The sequence below is a fragment of the Astyanax mexicanus genome, chromosome 2 (assembly GCF_023375975.1).
Source record: "Astyanax mexicanus isolate ESR-SI-001 chromosome 2, AstMex3_surface, whole genome shotgun sequence".
Taxonomy (NCBI): Eukaryota; Metazoa; Chordata; class Actinopteri; order Characiformes; family Acestrorhamphidae; genus Astyanax; species Astyanax mexicanus.
In genome coordinates this window covers 57,538,551-57,558,159 of record NC_064409.1, presented here as the reverse complement: position 1 = coordinate 57,558,159, position 19,609 = coordinate 57,538,551, and the positions used below count along the sequence as shown (strand labels likewise).

The window sequence follows — 19,609 nt, the reverse complement described above, 5'->3', positions numbered from 1 at the left end:
TTATCATTATTAACCACTATCCATGTCCTCTTGCCATTTTATAAGAACAAAGTGAATGTCCATGAAATTGTTCAAAGGGGACAGCAGTTTAGTGGCCCTGTTTTTTTTTTTTTTTTTACTAGAAAGTCTCTGTTGCTGCTTTACCCAGCTTTTCTAGCCTAAAGGTATTCAGGGATTTCTATTCTAAGCTGCACCTGTGAACAGCAGGCTATTACTGTAAAATACAGCCAGTTTTCTCTCCTACATCTATATCATCCACTGCTGGCAACAGTCGTACTGTGATTGCGCACACGGAGACCACATTTCTTTCCCCTGTCTGCTCAGTTCCATTTCTTTCAGGAAATTCTAAGTTGGTGAAACCCTCAGATCTGTGTGTGTGTGTGTGTGTGTGTGTGTGTGTGTTGTTTTTTTTCCTTTCTGCTTGCAGTCTCTCTCTCACCCAGACATGAGCTGCTCACTTTACCCCTTGCACAACACGTTTGATTTTCCGGGCCACATGGAACGATGTGTAATGTAAATGTCAGCAATGTATATCAGGCCTGTAACAGTATGTACACCTTCACAACGCCTTTTCTTTCCTCTGAAGCAGCTGAAGAGAACTTCTGCCTTCAGCAACATGAGACTCAGATCATACCACATGCAGCAACACTCAGCAACAGGTAGGGCTCCACCCGTAACTTTCAGGATTTTGAGATATCTGTGGCTATTTTTTAATAAGAATTGCTTTGGATGTTTCCAGATATTGGAAAAATGCACATTTTGCTATATTAGCAATCTTCAGCGTTAATACATTCAGTCACAATAATACACACAACAAAGAATATTTAACATATTTTGACTGTCATAATAGAATAATACATTAAATATTTAATCTTATGCGTTAATTATGACATTTTGTTTCATGTTTTTGTTTAGCTTATTTGTGTTTTAGCACTTTTTTATTTATCTTATCTGTGTTTTTTTGTCTGGCTAATTATCTTTTAATATGTTACTTGTGTAATGTACTTCTTGCATGTAGAATCAGCTAATAGATAATGCTTAATAACCTGCTTAACAGGGTGCTAACATAACTGTTTATTGTGCTCTATAAGAACTAATACAGCCATTATTAATCATTTCCACATAATAGATCCCTAATTAAGCACCAATAACACTTACACAGAATGAAGTCTAATAAGTAGTGAATAAATGATTTACAAATGTCTAATTAAAGCTTTGTTAAGCAAATAATAAGACATGAATAAGCGTCTAATTTGTGTTCCTTAAAATAAAGTGTTACCATTATTTCTTTACCTATGTTTTGGTTGTATGTATTCGTGTGTACTTACAGGCATTAGACTGTACATTTTTATTAATAAACCATATTTAATTACTTAATGTAATGTAATAAATGTATGTAATAAACATGAAAAACTAAGAAAAAATATGGGACACCGTAAATTTGCCAGTCTAAATTTAGCACTGTGAGGGTTAAATTTTCATATTTTCGTTTAGCACAATAAACTTATGCTAGTTAATTAGTTTATGTAATTGACAAAAAAAGTTGCAAAATGACTGAAAACCTGTAAGAACACTTTAGAATTCGGTATTCAGCCTACAGCAAAATGTTTACTGTGTACTTTTTTCTTTGCAATGTATCAGTCCTATGTTTTCAGTACAAATCAGAAGCCGTTGGTGTCGACTACAGTAGATATAAATAAATATGTTGTTCATTTTTGTACTCAGGAACTCTATGGCACAATCCACAGTGCCTTGGGCAGCGTAGTGTCAAATCCCAGCTCAGCTACCTCACTGGAAGACACTTGATGGAGCAGAAGAGGCCCAAGACACATAGGTTTCAGTCCTGCCTGATGTTTTGCCTAAAGGTAAATATTTAATCACAAATCAGTCAAATTCACAAACTTAACAGATTGTAGAAATGTTTATGCTGAAATTTTTTTATATTTTTTATATTTTGTCCAACGTATTTAAATGCCTTAAACCGCAATACCGGGTGGATTCATTCATCACTTGCGCAGCTTCTCACTGACTTACTGATTAGTGCTATAATAGCTGTTTTGTCATTTTTAGTATTTACTAAACTATAAGGATTATAAGCAAATAAATGAAAATTAATCCTATAGGCTAATGTGGTACTGCATAATACAACGAGTTTGTGTCTCTTTCCAAATGGTTTTATATTTATGGTACACTAAAACTATTGATACACTGAAGTGAAAAGTTTTAGCCAAAATATAACTAAATAAAACATTTTGCTGAAGGCTGAAGACCTAATTCTGAACTGTTCTCGCGGGTTTTCAATCATTTTGCTACTTTTTTGTCAATTACATAAACTAAATAACTCAAATGTATTTTTTCTTGCTTGTGAAATAAAAAAACTTTTTTTAACACCATAACATCACATAAATTACAATATGACTTGAAGAAAACTTCTGCCTTCAGCAACATGAGACTTAGATCATACCACAAGCAGCAACGCTCAGCAACAGCTAGAGCTTTATACTTTATATTATACTATATTTCACCATACTTCTCAGTTATGGGATAATGCACATTTTGCTATATCTTAACTAATCTTCAGTTTTAAGGCTTTCAGGTCTCATAGGTTTTCAGTCATTTTGCCACTTTTTTGTCAATTACTAAAACTAAATAACTCAAATGTATTTTTGTCTTACTTGTGAAAAAAATATATATATTACAAAACTGCAATTTAAAAATACTTATTGAACATTGGACATTTTTAACATACTAGCTGTCATACCAACAAAGCACAATATGACTTAAAATAATCAAAGCGAATAAACAAACAAAGAATTGCAAGTTGATTCTCAAAAGTGATCAAAAGTGTAATTTTTTGGTATTGAATTATCATGTTGTTTCACTTATTTAGCTCAAAAATGAATATTTTTGGCGCAGCTCTACCTAAAACCCCGGCATTTCTAATCTCAGGTGCTCATCAAGCTGCAGCTTTACAAACCACAGCAGTGCTATTTACAGCATTATTTGACTATTTGACGGTGTGTTTGCAGTAATACTGGCTAATCTTTCTGTCCTTTTCCAAATACGTTCCTTTCTGAGAAAACAAACCTCGAACCATAACAGAGACTGTTATTGTAACCCGATACATTAGACGAGTGAAAGAGTAATTCTCATTCCTGTGAAATGCTAGATTTACATAGAGCTGCACATTCTCACCCCTCTAGAGGCAACTATAGACAGTGATAGTAAAATTTAGCCCTGCTGCCCTGACCAGCCTGGGTAAGATAAACAAGAACAATGGCGGCGTTGAGCCGAGCACGGGCGTTTTATGACGGCAGGTGGAAAATAGGCAAATTAGTGCGACAGAGTGGATCCACTCTAATGAAGGTTTAGGACTGAGGGCAGGATGAGCTCAGAGCCTGGATTAAACTTCTTCTCTCTGCCTGCGTTCAGGAGAGCGTGAGGATGGAGCACAAGCGGCCCGGAGGAGCCGACAGCCCACTGGAAACCACGGAGAGCAAGCTGAGAGAACTGGCCCTCAAATGGTTCACCGAGACACAGGCTCCTCTCATCCTGCACGAAGGAAACTTCCCTGCCTGGTTTCAGGGCTTCATCAGCAGAAAGTGAGTGAGAGAAAGAGAGTGGAGGAGTGTGGTAAAATTAGTCTGAAGATTGTTGTAGCTTTTTCTTTGGTCCATTAACTATGTTTATTCTATGTGTGGGGCAATATGACAATTGGAATTGTGATATATTTCATTATTGTAAAACTCCACATGATTTTTTGACCATATTGTGGATATAATCAGTGCTTAAAAAAACACTGACCAACTGCACAGCTGTTTAAAGTGCAGAATGTTTTTTAATAATATAAATTACTGTACTAAGTATGGGAGAATACTTGGACAGCAGTTTTTTTTTAAATGTATGCTACTGGTACATTTTGTTTACACGTCAAAATATCACGATACATTCAGCATATAGCATTAAAATGTCTTTAAATACTGTGCTGTAATTTTTTTTAGAGCTATAGATGATTCATATTAGAATGACAATATTAGAAGTCTACATAAACTCTAGGATGAATATCAGTTATAGATATTTTTATGTGAATTTATGTGAGTTTCATCATTAATTGTAAATAGTTTGGGGTTATCAGTCTCATATAATCTCACATACATATTAATAAACACACTTTATTTTCTGTAGAATTAGAAAGTGTAATTTTTTTTTAAGTTTTCTTCATATACCCTTTTTAACTAAACAAAAACAGCAAAAATGGAAAATGGATGGGTTTAAATGCAAAGCACATTAAAATCCATTTCCATTTTTGCTGTTTTTGTTTAGTTTAAAAAGGTATAGGAAGTAAACTTTTACAGCAAAAATGGAAAATGGATGGAAAATGGATTTTAATGTGCTTTGCATTTAAACCCTTCCTCTAAACATGTGTATTGTGAAGTTCCTGCTATTTTGGGTCAACACCTGTCTGAGCAACAATTTTAGCCAAATTAAACAAAATCAAGTCATAATATACAGAATATCTTAATATTTAAAGAATGTTAACAATACCTTACTTTAGTTTAATTTAGGATTTAATGAATTTGCCACATAAAAGCTACAGTATTTATAAGCCAGTGAGCAGAAGTTTAGTTTCTTCAGTCTAACTATAGTGTACTACATTTTCTGTCCTGTTATTAAATTAAATTCCTATTGGTTTGCAGGGATGCAGAAGATCATCTGAGAGATAAAGAAGTGGGCTGCTTCCTTATTCGTCTTAGTGACAAAGCCACTGGATATATCCTGTCTTATAAGTAAGTTTAAATTTCACCCTTATATAGATATAGTGTACTTAAAGAACGGAGAGCATTCGTCAAACTAGGTCCTCGATTCAGCCGTCTGCTCTCTGCACTTTTACAACATTGTCAAACATTCTCTACATAATTTGCATTTCCTTTTTGCAAGAGGAAATTGGTCTGATGGCCTGAAGTTGAAATGAAATCTTAGAACCATCAGGAGGAAAACATTTTTTATGTTGTTTCAGGGGACGGGAGCGGTGTCGGCATTTTGTCATCAACCAGAATAAGGAGGGGCAGTTCATCGTGACGGGAGACACCGAGATGCACGATACACTCACCAGCCTGATCCAGTATTACAAGACCAGACCAATCGAGCCATATGGGGAATATCTAACAATGTCTTGTTTCGAGGTACAGCATTATTATATCCCTGACCTTAACTTTTAGTATATATAGTACATTATTAAATTATGTGAACCCCTGGATGTTTAGATGTATTGTCCAGATATTATCTTAAAGCATAAAACTTACGTAATTGGTTATGAGAGTATCGTTTTCTTGTTCTCTTACTGTACTGATGTACCGTATCATGTCACTGAGCTATTGTATGTTGTATTGTTTTTTGTAGTCATCTACGAGTGATCTGTATGATGTGGTGCAGTTTGAGCCGAAGGAAAAGCCAAGGGTAAATGTAAAGGCAGCAAAGCACCTGTGGGACCAGCGTGCTGAACATCCCCCCAGCCAGCATCAACAGCCTCCGACAGTGCCGTTCAGGAACAGCAGACCCATTCAGGTATGATATATTATTAAGTTATATTAAACACAAACAGATGATTCACCTAATAGTTAGGATATAGATTTGAATTAAAAATCAATGCAAATATTCCTGGACAGTGACAAAAATATTGACAAATCCTGTATTCGTAATGCTTTATGAATGCATTTATATTACATAACATAACATACTTAATACCTTATAATGACCGTCATAAGCTTGCATAATGACTCATAAGTAATTATAGCACACTACAAAGTACACTACAATATTGTGACTTCATAAAGGTTTCAAAATGTAAAAAATGCCAATATTACTATGCTCAGTGTTCTTAAGGACAGAAATATTTTAAGGCATTTTAAGGCATTATTATACTTCTCTTTACTAACATAATTGTACTTCACATAATTGTACTTTATAGTACACTATGTATGTTTCTATAAGTGCTTGAGTTATTATAATGAGTTATTATAAAAGCTTATGATGGTCATTATAAGGTTGCATTATTACATTGCATTACAGGATTGATAGGAAATTTAACCAAAATATTATTTACATATTTGAATGTGTGTATATTTTACCTAAACACACAGCCATAAAGGCATTTTATACAGAAATCTGAACCAATAAAAATAGAAACAAAGTTTTCAAAGCATTTTGCTGTATCTAAACTCACATAAAAAAAAAACATTTCCTATAAAATTACATTCTCAGTGATGCAGTATGAGGTTTTCTTATTGAAGCAAAGCCAAACTTCATACTATTTTAAATAAAATTCATTTAAAATTGTCTTAATTGCTCTGCTCAGGCTGTGCCTCCAGTCCCGAAAAGATGCTCCCCGCCCAAGATGAAATCTCTGGAGGAGAAAAGCAGCTCTGGAAGCAAGGTGCTCTACGCTCAGCTGGAGAAGCTCAAGCCCAAAGACAGAGACAGCGAGTTTAAAGCTCTAGCCCAGAGGAGCGCTGCTCCAGGATCAGGCACTGTATACTCCGAACTCAGCCTATCAGACTGCAGGAGCAGATCTCTCCCACTCCTGGATGATAACACACAGGAAGACCACTCATACAGGCTAAACACACCCTCCCCTAGCCCACCTCAGCTATCCCCTAACCTCCAGAGACAGGACGCCAGGAAGTCGCCAAGCCAGGCGCCGCCAAGCCACAGCCACAGTCTGGATAAGCTATGTGATAATAACTCCTTCTATCAGCTGGCCGGAAAACCCAGCAACCTCAGAGACCCCAAGCAAGCTGTACCTGTGAAAACGCAGCAGGACACAGATGTTACATATGCTGAGGTGCCTCTGGATCCCATGCTGAACCGTTTCCGCAAGGAGGAGAACATGTATGAGCAGATACCTGAACCACGACACACTCCCATCACTAAAGGCTCTTCAGCACAAGGGTCTTCAGGAAACACCTACGAGACACTAGAGGACTGCAAACCAAAGTCCAACGAGTCAACATGGGGCTTGAAGGTGAGCGATTAATTGGCACACGCAAACTAAGACAGGCATTAATCCTAGTCCTGAATTAATATGTTTCTTTTAGAGGAGAATCTCTATTCAGAATGCTAGGTCTAGGACCACTATGACTAATCACTGTATGAAAAAACAGACAATCATGTAGTTTCTAATAACAATGTGTTTTGCGTGTATTGTAAATAGGAAAAAAATAATATTGTTGAAATATGTATTAGTATAGCATAGAGAAATAATGCAATGCTTTTACACCAAAGTTTTTTTTTTACTATAATTTGAGGCTGTTTTTAAAGTTAATTGTGACACTACACTCTTAAAATTAAAAGCCGTGTTAAAAACTTTTTTTTTCTAGTATATTTTTAGAACTATTTATGCATAGGATTCGTGTATGGGGTACAGGCTATATAAATATAAATATATATACCCTTATCTAAATTTACAAAACAAACAAGACAAATAGACAAAACTAAACCCTTTTTAAATCTAAAAACAATAAGATTAGAGCATAAATGGCTCTCCAGTATATGTGTGTTATTGTTCTTAAGTTATAAGTAGTTATATATATATATATATATATATATATATATATATATATATATATATATATATAGCAAATAAATAGTTGTACTAAGTATATACTTTGTACTAAGTAAGTAAATAGATATCATGAGTAATATGAAACCAATTGTGCTTTGCAAGGAGAATGGCTATACTTATTTTGCGCACAGTTATATGTGCCATCACTGTTGTATACTGATTCACATGTATCATTTAAATAAAGAGTGATTAGTTAGATTTGTACAAGCGTATTTTTCAGGATTTGTCTACTATGAACAGCCTCTATTATAGAATAAAACAGCAAAAAAAAAAAAATGCTGCATCGATCCTCTACACTTTAATTTTTAAGAGTGTATGAAATGTGAGTCAGAACATGGGAAATACATTATGTGATGCACGGAACCTATTTAGCAACATTCCACCTGTATAAGTGATCAGATGGAAATGATGTACACATGTTTTCAGGGCACACTGACAGCACATGTGAATAATCATTTACCTTAAACTCTTTCATAACTGACATGTTCGTTCCTTCTTTCAGGCTGACAAATGGAAATGGTTGCTACCGGAACACTGGAAAAAATGAAGCAGTCCTCACCTACTAAACCAGCTGTTACAGAAAAACACACACAACATAAGAGTTACACTAACAGACTGTTTATACACTTTATTTATAGAAAGACTATCTGTGATACATTCAAATGGAAACTGTTTTTTAATTGTTTTACACTGTGTGCTTTATTTTCATAAATATTTATTAACTTAATAAAAATATAATTTTTTAAGAAATTGTTGTTCTTTTTAATGTGTAAAAACCCATGCATATGATTAAAGAGACAAACATTTATTAGGTGTTGAACTTTATTTGGATCCATTGCTTATACAGCTGACACAAGAGACATTTTACCCATTACCCATCAACCATTTGTTTTGGGAGAAATCAGTAATAGTTTTCTTTATACAAATCAATTCAAACTAATATATTGCTAGGAAAACAAATAACGATAGTAAAGAAAATAACTGAGGGTAAAATGGTTAATGTGATCATATACACAAAAAAAGAAACTGAATACTGAATTTACCTTACCTTATTCAGATGGGTTCATCATTTCTGTATAAACAAAACACATCTGCTTTTGTATAATAAATGCTATGTTTTTGCTGTAATTAAGGCTGGTTATTAAGAGTTTCTAGAAAAAGAGAGAAGGAGTCGAATATTTCATTTTATTAAAGCTAAAATGCAGATTTACTCCCCATCTACCACTCCCCTATTTACTCCCCTATCTACCTATTACTACCCATCACCACTTCTGTGTACCTTGTCAACACTTTGTTTGGATGGCCCACTGTTAAATGCTTCATAAGGTGCTTAAGGTACCTTAAATCTACCCTAATCCTAACCCTAAGAGGGTAAGGTTCAGGGTTACATAGGGTTACAACAGACAGTCGTTTAGATTAAACATTTGGAGCAAATTTTAAACTTATTTGCAAAAAAATCCTAAACCAAAGCTTACTCGAGTGCAAAAAGTTATTTATAGCTTGTTAACAGACAAAATTGTTTGTCTTAATGACATTTTATTAGAAGATACTACTACAGTGACACTATGGAGCTCTCACACCCAGTTGAAATTCTGTTTTCACACCTTGCGCCTGTGCCACTAAAATAGCCTGGTTGTCTCATAATAAGGTGTGTTCAGGTAAATATCTTGGCAACGAAAAGCACAGGTGCGCCACTGACTGAAAACAAATTAGACATCAACAGTCAGGCGTTCATTGCTATCTTGGCACAGCTATGCACGTACCAAGGCATATATACTCCCCCACTTGTTACGCACACATGCACATGCAGCAGTAAACAGATCCATGCCCCATGCCAGAATACAAAATATATGAAATAACATTATTCTACATCAACACAAAATATTGATCACTGTCATATATGTCCAGCTGTGCTGCTTAAACAGCAATTTGCCAGTCAGTGCGCACCTGTCTCTTAAAGACTAACAAGTGACATGCTGAAAACACACCCATAATTAAGTAAGATAATTAATACATTCCTTTTGCAATTTTCAAGCTGTGCAAGGCATACTTTCCCTGTTGTTATGACAGCAAAGCCATACTGACCCATTGTAAATCAAGCTGCACAGTGCACGGCTGATGACTCGCCTAAAGATTACTGAAATTGGGCCCGATGTCTTTTACCTAAGATAAGTTAATTAAGCAAGAATCTTTTACGTAAATGATCATTTTGGGATGTTTATGGGTTGTTGTTTTGTTTTTTGTCGATACTTAAGACCATTTGAAGTGCAAAACGACCACACTAAGAAACAGCTTAATTCCAGTAGCTGTAAGATTCTTAAACTCCACCTAGCCGACATACACTGCACTGACACTTTACAAGGACAATCACATATTAAAAACAACACTGTCACTTTACTCACACTGAGACACTTTATCACTGTTCATGTTACTGATATCCATTCATAATCATCCATGCTGCTATAGCAACTGGCACTTTGGACTTCATGTTGGTGCTAATTACCTACTTCTTATATTTTGTGTATTTATCTTATCTATTTTTGCATTATTTTATTTTTATTCTATTTTATTTTGTCTTTAGATTTATTTATTTTAACAATTGCTTTTTGGGTCTAAACTGGACTGTGGGAATACAATTTTGTTCCACCTCATGTACCACATGTGATGTGAAATGACAATAAAATCTCTCTTGAATGCTCAAATCTATGAAGTTAAGGTCTAAAGGGAGGACTTTAAACTGCTCATACTGGAGTAATATCATACCTCATTTATCTCTTTTTTAAATCATGAACATGATTTGGGTACTTTGTCTACCTATGCTTTTTTCTTGATGCATAAACGTAAAGCTTCTTCCACAGCCAAGCTCATCATATAGAAATAACAGCACTGTTTTGTGGTCAGCTTCAAAGAGCAGCACTTTGGCTCTTATCCTGAAAACAGGGCCAGTGGTAGAGGGGGTCTAGCCTGTCTAGTCGTCTAGATTCATGTGGAGGTGGGGAGTAACCCTGCGAGATAGCTCACCTCCTCCTACTCTCATTAGCCTGAGCGTGGTGATTAGCAGGCCTGAGTGGGGCGGCTGGAGCCGCACTGTTATTGTCCTAATAGACGATATTATCAGTCATAACCACACCTTCGAGACACGAGGGCCTCAAAGCACAACTTTGAACAATTCTGAAACTTACCAACCCTAAGATGTCTGGTTAAGATGGGTAAAAGTGAATGTCATCTCTCTTAATCATCTGAAAAGTGTTTATTGTTAAGAAGTTATGGTTTCTCACATAAATCAATTCAAGTACGGAATGGAAACCCTGAATTAGTCAGGGTGGAATATATTATACAAGTGTCTGTTGAGAAGATTCAGGCGAATAAATGTGACAACACAATTCAGACAGCACAGAAATCAAGCCCACTCTAAGCCCTGTTACGTTCAAATGTAAGAAAAAGCACACATTTTATTTGGACCAAACTGATCCAGTAGATGTTTATTCATCCAAAAAAAAGAATATTTTTCTTTAGCTCAACACTGCCTTTAACTAAATTAGCTTTATCTTAATTAATATGTAATCAAATTTTTATTTAGTAGCAAACTTGTTCAGATTCAGATTCAGATTACTTTATTTGTCCCCAAGGGGCAATTCAAAGGATATAGAGAGTAGCTCAGAGAAGGGCACACACTCCCTCCAACAAATAATACACACAATACACAGACACAACCACAGATATGCCATTAGATTAATTGTGCCATCATCAGTTCATTTGAACAGTCATTTTTCATTTACTTATATTCAGTTACTTAAATTCAATTGTTATACAGTTCAAAAAAGTTTTTTTTTTATTTTGCAAAGCAAACAAATAAATTTATACTATTTCTTTATTTTTTCCCATTGTAGACTGCTTGGAGTTAGGTAGAAAAAAATTGTCATTCCCATTTACATGTTCATTACACCACATAAAAAAAAAATCATGCCCCAAAAATAATTCTGTAATATATAATATCTGGGGTTTTTTTTTCAACTTTGAAGCAGGTCAACTTAACAGAATGGTTGAGAATGAAGGTTCCTAATAGTTTCCTTGCTTGGTTTTATAATTTTAAAAGGAAAAAAATCTACTAATACCCTTTGTTAAAAAAAATTAAATGTTTAAAATATGTTTAAATATTTTTGTTAAAAAAGGGTCTTTACAGAACCATCTTTTAAAAAGTAATTTTAATTTAACCTAATCAAAAATGTTTATTCTTTGGTATTTACTTTTTTTTTTAAAAGTGTGGTACTTATGTTAAGCTTAAGCTTGTTTAAGTTGAATGAAATGAATAAAGCAGGAGAGGCTTTAAGGTGTAAATCTTTAAGGCCCTTCCGTACCTCTGGCGCAGACAGTACATTACACTGACACGTTTAAACACACATTTATAATTGCTGCTTCATAGCTATGAACGCTGTCATTAACCTACAGAGTGAGAATGGGAAGTTATAAGAGTTCACAATCTTCCAAATGACCTTTACTGCCTATTACAAAGACCATCTGTTGGGGTATGCTATAGCGGGGCCTAGACTTCCTATCACTAGCAAGATGCTAGTTTGTCTATTCAATTCAATTCAATTCAATTCAATTCAATCTTTATTGTCATTCAGCACCACATCACAAATGCATTGCAGAACGAAATTACGTTGCATCAAGTCACAAATAGATAGCCACTATAGAGAGAGAAGAAGAAGTAGGAAGCAGAGGGGAAAAAAAAAAAAAAAAAAATAATAATAATAATAATAATAATAATAATTTGCACTAATATATTGCACCTTAGATAGTGCTTAAAGTTTAGTAGTGTTCAGCAGCCTAATGGCCATGGGATAAAAACTGTCCCGGAATCTTGTTGTTCTACATGTCAGGCTACGGTATCTTCTACCTGAGGGCAGAAGAGAGAACAGTCCATGGGAGGGGTGGGTTTGGTCTTTAATGATGTTAGTTGCTCTCATCAGGCAGCGTTGTTTTGCCAGGTCTCCAAGGGGTCTCAACGTGGCCCCAACAATCTTTTCTGCTATCCTCACCACTCTCCTCAGTGCTTTTTTATCAGAGGTGCTGCTGCTCTCATACCACAGAGAGATGCTGCTGGTTAGCACACTCTCAATGGCCCCCCTATAGAAGGTAGTGAGAACTGATGGACTAAGATTAGACCTCTAGCCATCATTAATGTAACAGAAAAAAAGGCAATCACAGCTTTGAACATCTGGCACGAATAGATAAAACTGGAAGTCCAGATGCTTATTAATAGTGGAGTATGTGCCAGTGCTTCACTCTACATTACTAATTTCTGAATGTAGCTGACTGAAATGGTACAGTAAATACTTTTAAATACTGTATATTCCAGGATGTTAAAAAAACTGTACAGTAAATTTATGCTATATACAGGGGTTGGACAATGAAACTGAAACACCTGGTTTTAGACCACAATAATTTATTGTTGGCGACGGACAGTTCTGGTGGAGACAGGAGAGTTGAGGTGCACATTGAATTCTGCCGTGATTTGGGCAGCCGTGGTTTTATGTTTTTTGGATACAATCCGGGTTAGCACCCGAACATCTCTTTCAGACAGCTTCCTCTTACAGCGTCCACAGTTAATCCTGTTGGATGTGGTTCGTCCTTCTTGGTGGTATGCTGACATTACCCTGGATACCGTGGCTCTTGATACATCACAAAGACTTGCTGTCTTGGTCACAGATGCGCCAGCAAGACGTGCACCAACAATTTGTCCTCTTTTGAACTCTGGTGTGTCACCCATAATGTTGTGTGCATTGCAATATTTTAAGCAAAACTGTGCTCTTACCCTGCTGATTGAACCTTCACACTCTGCTCTTACTGGTGCAATGTGCAATTAATGAAGATTTAGCCATGAAACCTCCCACATTAAATGACAGGTGTTTTAGTTTCATTGTCCAACCCCTGTATATATTTACTGCAATATACACTATATTACTACCAACGTAAAGATAATACTAACTAAACAACTGAGAACATCTGCTGCTTGAAACCAAGTGTGTCACAATTAGCTGTGTTTACAACAATATTAACCCACTATGATCTCCATTTATTAGATGCAACCAAGATTCCCTAAAGTGATTTCAGGGGTTGTCCACAAACATTTAGACATATAGTACATAATTGTCACATACATTTTTTCTCAAGCATTTTTTAAACTTTTGACTTTCTTTGAGGTTTTGTATATTTCCACTGTAGGCTGAAATCTGATGTGCTGTTAATGCCCTGTAAAATCTTTCCAGGGGAAGGTTACTCACAGTAAATAGGTAGCTGTTCTAGGTGTCGGCATATCAAATGTGATTTGGCTGAGACACTGAAACAGCTTATCTATCTATTTATCAGGTAATATTCATATCGCGGTCTCAATGCTGTAGGCCTGTTATTTTTTCCAGTAGCATTTGTATAGATTCTTCTGATTAATCACGCAAATGTAACACACTTCTAACCCGCTCAGAATGAAAAAAGAAAAAGTAAAATGTCAAACTTTTTGCCTTGGCATAGTTGAATAATGTCAGCTCAGCACATAGAAGTGAAGTAACATAAAAAACTACAAGTATAAAAAAATGTTTTGTATCAATTTGTTTGAGTGGAGCACTATAGATGCCTTATTAAAACTCAACTAGAGTTTAACCATGTCTAACCCAAACTCTAATTTTAACACTTTAGTGATGGGTTTAGGGTTAGATTTAAGGTCTAGGTTTGGGTTTGAGTTAGGTTTTATGGTTGATTTATGGTTAAGGTTAGGCTTTGAATCAGATGTAGAGAATCGTTTACATTTAACTAAGAGTTAAGTTACATTTCATAGACATTAAATGTGCCGTCTATGGCTATGTTCACTTTACATGCCACATTGCTCAAATCAGATTTGGCTAATTTACATTCACAAATGTAAGTGATCTGTATCTGTGTGTAATGTGAACGAATCTGTCCCTGAAACTCCCCACATGCACACATTGATAAGTGTTTAAATGCTTCTTCACCAACAACAAAAAACGTCATGTTTGAGAGACGACTCGTAGCTTTATAAAGGGAAATGGATGCGTTAGCAGTTTAAGTGTGGAGCATCTTTTGCTGGAGTGGAAAGTGGAAACAGCTTTCAGTCAGCTTTCTTTTTTGTGTTTTTGTGAAGTGTCTGTGGATTTTTGTGGATTTTGCTAAATACTGCAGTTTTAAGTATATATCAGAGGAAAGATATTTAGCGTAAGATATTATATATTCTGGTGCTATTATTATATAGTTAAGATTAATCTTATAGAGATATACTCTGCCAGTCAAAAACCTGGACACACCACTTTTTTCCTTTTATGTTTTTTTTTTTTACATTATAAATTTTATATTGAAGACATTAAAGCTATACAATAATGCATGGAATTATTTTGTAAACAAATATTGTGAAACAAACCAGAATATGTTCAAGTACTTCAGATTCTTCTAAATATGTAGACACATTTTCTCAGCATCTTGAAGGAGATTATGGAGGTGCTGAACAATAGTTCTTACTGCTTTTTTTAGGGGTTTTCAGGCATTTACTGAAACTTACACCTGTCAAGCCCAAAATAAGACATTAGATAAAAAAAAACATTTATTTTCCAGTAAATGTATACTTAGTATATATGTATTTATATAACGGGAGCTATCAGTCTATAATGAGTCACATGTTGTTCAGTTTGCACTGTGTGCACATGATCTCTCGTCACTGACATTAAAACCTGTCACTTTTAAGATTTGTAAGACAAGATCAAGTCATCAATAAATATCCCCACAGTGACATCACACTGAAATAACCAATCAATAGAACACAGCTAAGGTATTTATGCAGTGACATCTCTTTCATTGACTTCATAAACTAGTGCATTTAATATACAGTATGTGCTACCTCCTATTTCACTAGGCAGATACCTCCACATGCGTCGCCTTTGATCGTTTGCTTACTGATAAATATATGTCACCACCTGGCAGGTGCCAATGTCAACAGATAACCAATGTAATTCCCTGCAGTGCTCTTGATTTTATGGCTGATCGATGTATATGTGTGCTTACTGGGTACATTTAGTAACTCTTATTGATTATTGTGAATTAAAGACAAAAGCAGTCAGCATATCTACAGCATTAAAATGTGTTCTTCAGTGGCATTTGTGCTACATAGAATCATGTAATAGACACTGTTACTACTATATGCTGCTCTATCATTATTCTGTCTTTAATCTGTACTCGGGCATGTCACATGCCCATTTTTAGATTTTATTAAAGGATAGTCACTTTCAATTGCCTTTCGATTTAAGGTTACATAGAATTTGAGACATGTGTCTTCATATGTGCCTGGGATTAATAAGGTGTGTTAAATAGCTTTTTTTTTTTTTTTACAGGTGTAAGAGAGCTTTTAGTACCAGTATTGAATATGGGCTTTTTGTCATTTTTGATGCTGGATGTTTTTCTCATCTGTATAAAAACAAAACAAAAACAAAAACATTACGAGACAAGTGAGATAATGGCAAGTGTGTATCTTTTTGATCGAAAACGAGATCTAGGAGTACTGGGAGTAGAGGAGGCTATGCCAAGGGCACTTTTTTCTACTTTGCCATGTTTCAATAAAGGCTTTTAATTTTTGTAAGATAATGTGCCCAGGAGTTTTCTTGTTCTTTACCTTTTTTTCTCCTGTGGATTTCTCTTGTGGATTTTTTTGTTTTATCTCATTTTCAGACTACTGCACCAATTCCCCAGGACCACCTATTTTCTTGCCTTCCAACTGTGACCCTTGTAGCGCTTCTTCTATTTATTTATTTATTTATTTTTCAGTTCTATTTTTTAAGTTCTATCAATTTTTGATCTTTGGAAAAGAGATTTACTGAGTAGTCAGCTTAGTATTCATAAAAGGACTGGTAGGCAAAGAAAGACATCCTCGATCGATGACAAAATTCTCTATACGTCTGAATTTGTCAGTGACTAACAGGTTACAGTTTGCTAAAATGTCCTTAAAGCAGCACTATACAACAAACTGTATTTTTTGGTCAGGGTATCCACCTACAGTCGAGAAGTGGAATTTACGCAATGAGTCACAAATATAGAACTGGTGTCTGAAGTAAATGAGTAAAAAGGACTGACATGATACATGTAAGTTATTTTACAGGAATTTACACACAAATATATCTTGTGTTACAAAATGTTCCACAGTTCCAGCAAGTGTTTTCCTACATGCTTCTGAAATAGTGCACTTTCTGGCATGCTAAGCCTAGCGTAGCATATAGCAACAGAGGTACTGTTTCCCCATTACAGGTCAGTGGAGAATCAACATGATTTTACTACTGTCGTCACTGCCTGTTCAGATTAGGATCAGACCCAGATCTCTGTAAAACTGTTTTGTGACAAAATCTGCTGTGAAAACATTATATAAGTACAACCAAATACTGTAGATTTGGATTAAAGAGCAACTCAGTACTAAACCTAATTTACTGTGCATTTGTCTGCTGTGTCCAAGCCATTGTGGTGCTTCAAACGTCAATGGATGACTGTAAACAGCCTTAATTCTATGTTAGCATGTTGTTTTGGAAGACTAAGCACATTAGGGAGGTAAAGAACGCATTTATTCCACAGCCATTTCACAGTAAACCGATACACGAATACTGTATGAACTGATCAGTACATTGTTCCATATACCCAGTTGTACTCATACTCCTTTTTCTAGTATAACATGCAAGGCTGATGTCCAGACTCATGATTTATGTGGAAAAAGAAATTTATTGTGTCCTTTCTGTCTCCCTCGCAAGGCAGCACTATATGATTTGTACAGTTATGCACAAACTCAAGAGACGAAATAGTGTCAGACAAGATTTTCATGTAAAGAGGGCAGTTAAACTGTCAGCAGTGACTGATCCTGTTTTTGTAGGAAGTGGAACTCATAAATAATAGAGTCATCTCTGCGTTGGAGCTGGCAGATTAAGAGTGCTGCTAACAACTGTGTCCTTCTCAGCTGAGTGTGTCCGTGTGTTCATGTGCGTGTGGATATATGTGTATGTGAATTTTATTTTGTCAGATTTTTAGGGAAAAAAAGGCTAACCAACAATGTCAGTATCTTTGTTTGACTTCAAGATAATGTTCATAGGTATGTGATGATGATTATTATATGTATAGTAGGGTTCACAAAGATGTTGGCCCTCACAATTCGATGCAAAGGGGATAAAACCTAGACTGTCACAGCCGACACATCACCCAACGTTGAAATAAAAATAAAGAGATAAGAGAATAACGAGAGAATCACCCTACCTGCAAAAGCAATGGTGAGAGAAGAAGAAGGAGGAGGAGGGGACAAACAAGACTACAGTTATCCTATCAATACTCCTACATATCATCCAAATCTGTGTGTGTGCGTGCGTGTGTGTGTGTGTGTGTGTGTGTGAAAGGACCATATTTACTCTAATAGTGCACACCATTTTTTCTCTGTAACTGCATGCATACATATATTTCTACACCGCTCATAGCTGCTAAAATATATACTAAATATATAAAACACAGTGTAATATTTTGACATATAGACCAATATAAATTATGTTCAGTAAAGGTTACATTTTTTTTCAAACTGCTATTCTGCTGACATTGATGACATAATTATAATTTTTATATACTTAAGCATTGCTATGATAAATTAAATGGACCTGCATAAAACAAAAGTACGTTGTTAAGTTTAACATTTTGGAAACACATCTGTAATATTTTCCTGAATAAAAGTTTATATTATTTATGTAAAATGTGAAACAAATAGACAAAAGCCGCAACACATTCGAGAGAAACTGCAGGTCTGGTGCAGAACTCAACGCATCAGTATAAAGCAAATAAGCAAATGCATAAACATAATATGGATGTAAATACCTGGGTCGGTAAGCAGGGAGGCTGTGTTGGCACTCAGAACAAAAGAACATGTTGTTATGCTATGTTATGATGTATGTTATGATTGCTGGTATATCTAGATACAAACCAGTTTTTCTTTTTCTTTTTATCTAGGTCACAACTGTACAGTGACAGATGATTTATGATGACCTTTCATCAAAGAAAACAAGAACAAGACTAACAAAGTAAGTGTGAAAGCACAATATACCCAGCACTAATTAAGAACCTTAAATAGTTTTAGGCTTTGACAGTTTGGATAGTCTTAATCATCAGTGTATCATTGTTATATCATCATGATTGGTATTATGGTAGCACTGGCAATCATTTTATGTTTTATATAATAGAACATAATATAATGTTTTGCAGGGATCCTTTGACTCGTCCTGATCTTGTATTTATGACAATAAAAAAATATATATTTTTGCAGACCTATCAACTTAAAAGTTCCTTAGGGAACTGGAAGGGATCCTTCTGTGTTACCATTACAAAGACCCCTTGGAGGCACATTTATTTTAAAGAAGTAAGTTTGGAGACGCTTTGGTTTTTGTGACCTCACATATACAGTCATTTTAAAAAAGGCTGTTGATAGAAAAATTAAAGTCAGTTTCCTGGAGAAGGATTAATCCTTGTTTGGAACTATATAGCACTATGTATGGAGACTCACAAATTGAAAGAGATATCCAGGGTAGGACTAGGGTTTAATCCCAGGGAAAACAATTTTAAGAATTTGAAAATAATTCCTTAATATCCCTTAAAGGTGAGTTTAAACAAAAAAAAAACTCTGAAAATGTTCTTTACACTCATTCTCTTACTGATAAACACTCAAGTTGGAGCTTACCCCATATAATCAGCACAGGGTATATTATAGGTCAAGTCAAAGCAATGGTTTAGACCAAGCTGTTTTACCAGTTAATGGTCAAGAGCTGGTTAAACAGCTAGCTAACCTATATAGGCTATGATTTAATCTGGATGACCAGCTTTCCAACCACCTTGACAATCAGAGACCAGATTAGACCATCTTAAAACCATCTACCAGCAGAGAAGCTGGATTTAAGCTGGACTATTCATCAAATCTCA

At 35.3% G+C, this 19,609-nt stretch overlaps 1 protein-coding gene across 1 annotated transcript; it reads left to right on the top strand.

Annotated features, from left to right (window-relative positions):
- Nucleotides 1-415: 415 nt before the first annotated feature.
- LOC103027007 (SH2 domain-containing protein 7) lies at nt 416-8,402 on the top strand. Its single transcript, XM_007228262.4, has 8 exons — nt 416-659; nt 1,726-1,865; nt 3,433-3,602; nt 4,698-4,787; nt 5,018-5,183; nt 5,401-5,565; nt 6,356-7,021; nt 8,124-8,402. Exons 1-8 carry the CDS (start codon nt 518-520, stop codon nt 8,166-8,168), a joined length of 1,584 nt encoding a protein of 527 aa, XP_007228324.2. The 5' UTR covers nt 416-517; the 3' UTR covers nt 8,169-8,402.
- Nucleotides 8,403-19,609: the final 11,207 nt, after the last annotated feature.

What these genes read in the sequence shown, in the direction of transcription:
- LOC103027007 (XM_007228262.4), top strand. Translation starts at nt 518, where the DNA reads ATGTCAGCAATGTATATCAGGCCTGTAACAGTATGTACACCTTCACAA. An exon ending in GGATATATCCTGTCTTATAA is followed by an intron (nt 4,788 to 5,017) that starts GTAAGTTTAAAT and finishes ATGTTGTTTCAG; the next exon opens with GGGACGGGAGCGGTGTCGGC. An exon ending in AGTCAACATGGGGCTTGAAG is followed by an intron (nt 7,022 to 8,123) that starts GTGAGCGATTAA and finishes TCCTTCTTTCAG; the next exon opens with GCTGACAAATGGAAATGGTT.